General features: G+C 33.4%; 1 protein-coding gene across 1 annotated transcript; it reads left to right on the top strand.

Moving 5' to 3' along the window:
* Nucleotides 1-1,407: 1,407 nt before the first annotated feature.
* LOC118754370 (ctenidin-1-like) lies at nucleotides 1,408-2,169 on the top strand. The gene is made up of 3 exons (XM_036489247.1): nucleotides 1,408-1,481; nucleotides 1,555-1,873; nucleotides 1,925-2,169. Exons 1-3 carry the CDS (start codon nucleotides 1,476-1,478, stop codon nucleotides 2,167-2,169), a joined length of 570 nt encoding a protein of 189 aa, XP_036345140.1. The 5' UTR covers nucleotides 1,408-1,475.
* Nucleotides 2,170-7,001: the final 4,832 nt, after the last annotated feature.

Below are 7,001 nucleotides of genomic sequence, written 5' to 3'. Positions count from 1 at the left end.
TTTTTGGAAGTCGGTTAATAAAAGAAATGCCTTTTCAGGTTACAGCCTGTTTCTTAAAGGGTCGTAAACCGAACCTGCACCACTAAATTACTGCCCGCGCACTAAATATCTGCGTGTGAAACTTGACAATATTTTAAATTCTTTTCGATTGATACTGCACCAGTTGAGAGGAATTTCAGCTAAACATATGCCCTTAATTATTTTGTTTTTATTAAGGTGCAAGAATAATTAATTTTTGCATCGGGGCTGAAATTTTCGGATGTGTCCTCCTGACTTTCATCTTCACTTGCAGAAGCATCATTGCAAGATCATTATTTAAACATTATTAATTATTAGTTTTCTTATTTGCTGAGCTCGACTTTTTCTAGCTCAAAAGATATTAAATTCGCTTTGAATTGATTCCTATTTGATTTGTGAACTTGGCTGTCAACTTTTTCACATTTCATTTTATCTTTATTTCGCTGCGTGCTAATTTTGACAATTATCACAATAGCAAAATAAATATTGTTTTCGAGCTGACGACGGCGCACATAGGAGTATTTTCATAGCACAACCGGTAAAAATAATTTTTTGCGCTTTTCTGCTAAGTAATAAAATAAAACACGGAACTTAATCATAATAAGCCGTTTTTGGGGAAAAAATAATTAGACTTGTCTAAGGAAAAGTTGAAAAAAACTAGCCATGAATGCGGTTTTTTTTTAACAGATCTTTAACAAGTAGGTAATATTCGATTATTATCGAAGATCGATTCTTTTTATAGCTAGACGTTGAACAGTTTTGCTGGAAATATTGAGGGAGCTTACTCTTTGACTTTAAATAGCAAAAGAAGGGGGTCGTAAGGGCGAGTTTTACCACAGAAGTTTTTAGCCAAGGAAAATGTATATCCCTATTTAAAAAATAATGCCCGACAAGGCCCGGCGACAAAGCGCAAAGGCACAATTCGCATTCGCAAAAGTTACGCAATGATTGTTGCGAATGCGAAAGCGAATGTTAAAATTAATGCGGAAGCTCCGCGGTTGCGAATGCGAATGCGAATATTCGCAACAACCCTGCTACATGCATACTATATGCATGCGAACGAAACTGCCCATCAACACTCTAAGCTTTTTAGCTTAAGAGTAAATTTTAGTGTTTTGGTCTTTTTCACTTGAATTCTGGTTTAGTATCTTTAAGTAGTGTTTTCTTCTAAGCTTCTAATTAAAATTCATATAATCACACTACTACATTTTATTTCTTTCTAAGACGCTTTTATATGATTAAATAACAAATAACAATGCATCAACAACATTTCTATAGCTCAGTTATTAAAAGATGTCTTTTCAAGTGTTCTTTTAAGGCTGTTAAACCACAAAAACAACAAAAACGTATCTACTGATTTTGGCAACGAATTGCTGGTTAATAAAAGGCAAATTCTACGGCACACGGACATCAGTGTGCATAATTCGTTCTTAGCGGCGTGTTTTGTCATCACCAAAATGAAAGTAAGTCGATTAACGCGAAAGGATTACGTCAGAGCAAAAGAGGATTAATGTACATTTTATTTTTCAATTTTAGGTATTCGTTTGCTTATTGGCACTTAGTGCCTTGACGGTGTCAACCCATGCCGGATTTCTAGGATTACTTAAAGGAGGTGGCAGCGGTGGCTACGGTGGAGGCAGTGGAGGATACGGAGGTGGTGGCTACGGAGGCGGCGGCCACGGAGGTGGCGGCTACGGAGGTGGCGGCTATGGAGGTGGTAAAGTCATCAAAGTTATTACTACTGGCGGGGGCGGCTACAGCGGTGGCGGCTACAGCGGTGGCGGCTACAGCGGTGGTGGCTACGGAGGCGGTGGTTATGGAGGTGGCGGTTACGGCGGCAGCGACTACGGACATGGTGGCAGCTATGGCGATGTGCAAGTTTACAAAGTCATCTCAACATCCTCAGGTGGTAGTCATGGCGGCGGCTACAGCGGTGGTGGTTATGGCCATGGCGGCGGCGGTTATGGCCATGGCGGTGGCGGTTACGGTCATGGCGGTGGCGGTTACGGTCATGGCGGTGGCGTTCAAATCTACAAGATCATATCTGTCGAAGGCGGTCATGGCGGCGGCGGCTACGGCGGTGGTGGCTACGGCGGTGGTGGCTACGGCGGTGGTGGCGGAGGCTGGGGTGGTTGGGATAAGAAGAAGTAAGCTCAATAGTATCTTTGCCGAATAACCGCTAAAATCATACAGGTTACCTGCTAGTCGAGGGGTCGATTTAAAACAAAATTGACACTGCCATTTTTGGCGTTCTTCGAATATTTAATTTGAAGCGCTATGAACTTTTTTATGTACATGGAATTTCTTTCTAAAATAAGGGGTTAACGATTATGGGATATTTAGTGTTATACACTAAAGTGAAAAAGGATAAAATAAAAGTGATAAAATTTTAGTTTATTCTTTTAGTTTTATTTATATGTCTGCAAGCCCTACGATTATAGAACATACTGATATACCTTCAGAGCGAAACACCAATCAAAAAGGAACGAAATTCCAGAAGCCAATGGGCAACTGCTTTTACTCATTTTCTGCCCGCTGAAGGTTCGAATCACAATTCTGTTGACCAGTGAACTACTCTTCATATAAAACCAGTTTTAATATGAGATTTTTTCATGCACATTTTAACTGATTATTTAAATATGTATTAAATAATATCAAATATAAATTCTAAACAAATTCTTGTTCGCTAATCGAGGCCGTCTGCTTTCAGTTTTGAAATTGGTTTTTTGTGGATTCATCTTTAATGTTTGTTATGGATGATGGATAAATTTAAGAAAACAGCAAGTTCTTTAAACCAGTATGTACATTTGTATATACACATGTATATACTTAGTACATATGTTTGTATATTGTAGTACTTAGTCTAACTCATAAAAAATAAATTAGATTAGACATCTTCTTATAATTTTTATGTTTATAAGGCATTTCAAAACTATCTTATTTTTTATAAAATTGCAAAATGAAGTCAAGCTGTTTAAAGAGCGATAAACTGTTTAAACAAAACTTTTCTTATGCAACAAGCCCTTATGACTAATTCCATTTTTTTGTCACATTGGGATATCCTCTTCACTACAGCGGTAATCATAAACTAAGCATTTTGACTTAATTGTGAATTAGTGTCAGAAGTGACCAGTTGCCCAAGTGCAATTTTGTTAACAAATTCGTTTTGAAACTTGTCCTACCAAACAGAGTTTACCTAATAATTTTTTTGTTTCAATAAAATTAGCATATCGAAAGGTAACAAACAAAAGAAAATGAATAATTAAATTGAAAAAAAACATCGATGAAATTAGTTCGTAAATCACGAAGCGTTTCAGGTTATACTAATTCCATATCTGATTTTATAATGCGTAAAGATTTGCACAAAAGAAAACTAAGATCAAGCTTTTTTTGTTGTGCTTATATTTAGTAACTAGTTGCATTAGCCAAATAGATATTGCCAATGAATATTTATAAAATCAAAAATAACCGAAATGCCAAGTCGCACCAACGCTTTCGGAATTATATAAAGCATAATATATTATTTATTGTTGAACAAAAGAAATCTTGGTACACCGTCTTATTTGTACCTTCAAGTTAAAATTTTTTATTGAAGTAAAGTGAGATTAGAGTTTTGTTTTAATACTATTTCGATTCCATAGATATCTAAGTGAAAACATCAGGGTTTGTTTTTTGTATTTTATTATTGAGTCGATGTAGGTATGACTGTCAGTCGATAAGTAACTAAAATTTTAAGTAATGGGTACCTTATTCGGGAATAGGCATCTTGTTTGGCAAATAATGAGATTAGGTGTAATTTTAGCGGTAATTTAGAAGAACTACAGGAGAAAAAAAAGATGTCACATTTGTTTCAAACGGGGGTTGCAATTAGGCAAACGGCAATAAAGCAAAATTTGCTTAATGGGAAATAATACCAAAATCTGAGATTTGCTTTATTTTCAACAAAGATTTGCTATAGCACCATGCTGAATAAAACCATAATGACTATTTTTCCCTTTGCTCGTAAAAATAAAATCATAGTTTCAATATGGCATTAATTCCAATTGGAAACGGAAACAACGCCATTATGGTTTTATTGGGGTTTTGAAAATTTCTGTTTAGAAATAATACAAGTAAATTTAAGCAAAAAAACAAATTTGAGATCACCGTTAAGTTCTTCATGATCTAATGATCGGATCTTAACTAAATTAGTATGGGGGACCACCTTTCTTTTCGGTTAAAGTGGTATCCAGTTATATGCAAAAAAAATAATAATACATAAACAAAAAATATTCCGGCGAATTGATAACCTTTCTCTTTTTTTTTGAAGTTGGGTAAAAATAAAAAAAAACACTAACAGGTTTATTCTGCACGTTACCGAAGATTTGGATTTGGAGATTGGAAAATTGTATTACCAAAAAATTTTACCAGCTCTTGTCACCGCGATTATAGGTACGTTGGTATTGCAATTAAAATATTCAGCAATTCATGAAGAATCGTGGAAATTCTGGCATTGCACATTTCAAGGGGCAATATTTTGTTACCAGCCTATAAGATGGGCACTTACAAAATTGTATCGGTACTGTTTTTCCATTGGAATTATAAAGTCTATTGTATTTTAAGTCGTTCTCCAAAATATTTCGAAAAAAATTTATATTTAAGTGAGCTGGACCGATTTGAAAATCCCCCATGATTCAATAATACAAGGTTGTGTAATTTGTGACATCTAAAATTTGACACTCCTTTATCTAGATTTGTATTTTGGAAGTAGGAGAAAGGGGAGAATGTGATCGCCTTTTGCGAAAACGGTAGTAGAAAGGTACTACAAAAAATACGCAAAGTATACAATTAGAAGTAAAGGTGTATTATTAATTCTATGCGAATTTGCAATATATTTGGTGTTATAATGGAAATACTAAACAATACATAAAAATATGCATTTTTGATTTCAGTTATTCGTCATTTGCTGGAAGAAATCTAGAATACCGACCGCTCAGCTATTCAAATATGAAAAATGCAGATCAATAGAACTTTTTATGTTCATTTCAACCATGCCAAAATTATTTGGCGCAAGTGAAAAATGAATGTGAAATGAAGACGTAGAAGGTTAAAATTCAGTTTTTAGATTTTTTAATATTAATATCTTATGAACTATGTAACCGATTAAAAAATTAATGACGTCACCACCAAGACAATTGATTTGTCTTTCAGCTGACGCACATAATTTATAGCTTTTTGTATTTTTAAACCAAAACCACTAAAAAACGAACAAATGTTATTTTTTCATGAAATAACCTTTTTTGAAAAAACTGCATAATTAATGGTAAAGAAATTAATATTATTTAGAAAGTACAAGTTATTACGTTTAATTCGATATTACATATTTTGTCATTATCTACTTTTGGGTTTCAACAATTTAGTGATAATAAAAAATACAAATTAATAAAGTAAATAAACTCTTATATCTTCTTTATTTATTACCTGCGCCGAATAAATTTGGTATCGTTCAAATCAGCGTAACAAGTTCTATCAATCGGTATTTTTGGTTATTTTATAGCTAAACGGTCGCTATTCTACACTTGTTCTAGAAAATTACGCAAACGAAGGTGATGCTCACGAATATTTAGAATGAAGAATTTTTGGTTTTACTACTAATATCATTAGAAACTGTAGAGTAAGCAACATTCTGCACAAGTAAAGGAGCCGATTTTATGTGTGGAAGCGAGAAGACTGTTTTATTACAAAACCTTACTATTATTGAATCATGAAAATCCCCCAAAAAATGGAGTTTTATATGAATAAAAAATGACAAAACGGTTTAAGCTTAAAAAAATTACATAAGTATATATAAAAAAAAATTGAGCGGAATCATAATATTGAGATTTTTGATGCAGTGTTTAACTTTTTTTAAAGATTGGTATAAAAAAACTTGAATAACTGGACCTAAACTCTTCCGATTTAGGCTTAAGAGGTGTCATTGGAAAGGTATAATCTCACCCTTTTTATTTCTTTGCTAATAAGTCATTTAAAGGATGAAAGAGAAAGGTAGGATGAACGAATATCATTAAAAATTGAATATATGAAGTATTACAAAAAAAAAATTGGGACACGAATGACTTTTTTTTGCACATAAATAAAAATAGTGGGAAAATACCTTTCTACCGAGATCCCATAAGTCTAAATGAGAATAGCTTTGGCCCAGTTATTTAAGTCTTTCGTAAATCAATCTTTGAAAAAAGTAAAAAAAAAAACAGCATCAGAAATCACATTATTACGATTCCCTTGAAAAGATTTTTATATATTTTTATGCAGATTTTTTAAGCCTAATCTGTTTTGTTATCTGAGGGCACTTTTTTCAAAAAGTTCTTTAAGAAACAACTTTTATTCATAAAAACCTCAATTTTTGGTGGTGTTTTCAAATCGGTCCAGCTCGCTTAAATCTTAATATTTTCCCGAAATATTTTGGTGGACGTCTTAAAATATAATATATTTTGTAGTCCCGACGGAAAAGCCGCAACTTTTTTTTGGTGATGCAGTCTAATGTACATATACACAAATTAATTTTATCTTTTCAGACATAGTATCCATCCTAGTAGCATTTTATTACTATTATTTTTTCAAAATGATCATAAGGTCAATACAAAATGCCGCAGATTGCCATAAAGGCAAATTAAAAACGATTATAATGTCAGTTGACATTGTCACTATTTCAAATGGACATAAGGCCCCTTGATGTGGTCATAATGCCATTTTCCAATATGGCCATGGGTCTTATGTCACCCGGCCAAAATTTTGTCAAATGTAACATGGTGACTATGTACAATTTTTTACTTTATTACTAAATTGTAAAATTTCAAAGTTGATCTTCTTGCTCAACCAGAAATGAAATAGAAATGAGAAATAAAACAAATTTTCATTGTTGTCGTTTGCCTTATTTTTATACGCGAGGGCACTTGTGCACAATGAAAAAATGAATTGAGATATATATGGCGAAATGTATAGAT

The sequence above is a fragment of the Rhagoletis pomonella genome, unplaced genomic scaffold (assembly GCF_013731165.1).
Source record: "Rhagoletis pomonella isolate Grant_MI unplaced genomic scaffold, Rhpom_1.0 Rhpom_scaffold_00002, whole genome shotgun sequence".
Lineage (NCBI taxonomy): Eukaryota > Metazoa > Arthropoda > Insecta > Diptera > Tephritidae > Rhagoletis > Rhagoletis pomonella.
This window is presented reverse-complemented; position numbering and strand designations above follow the sequence as displayed.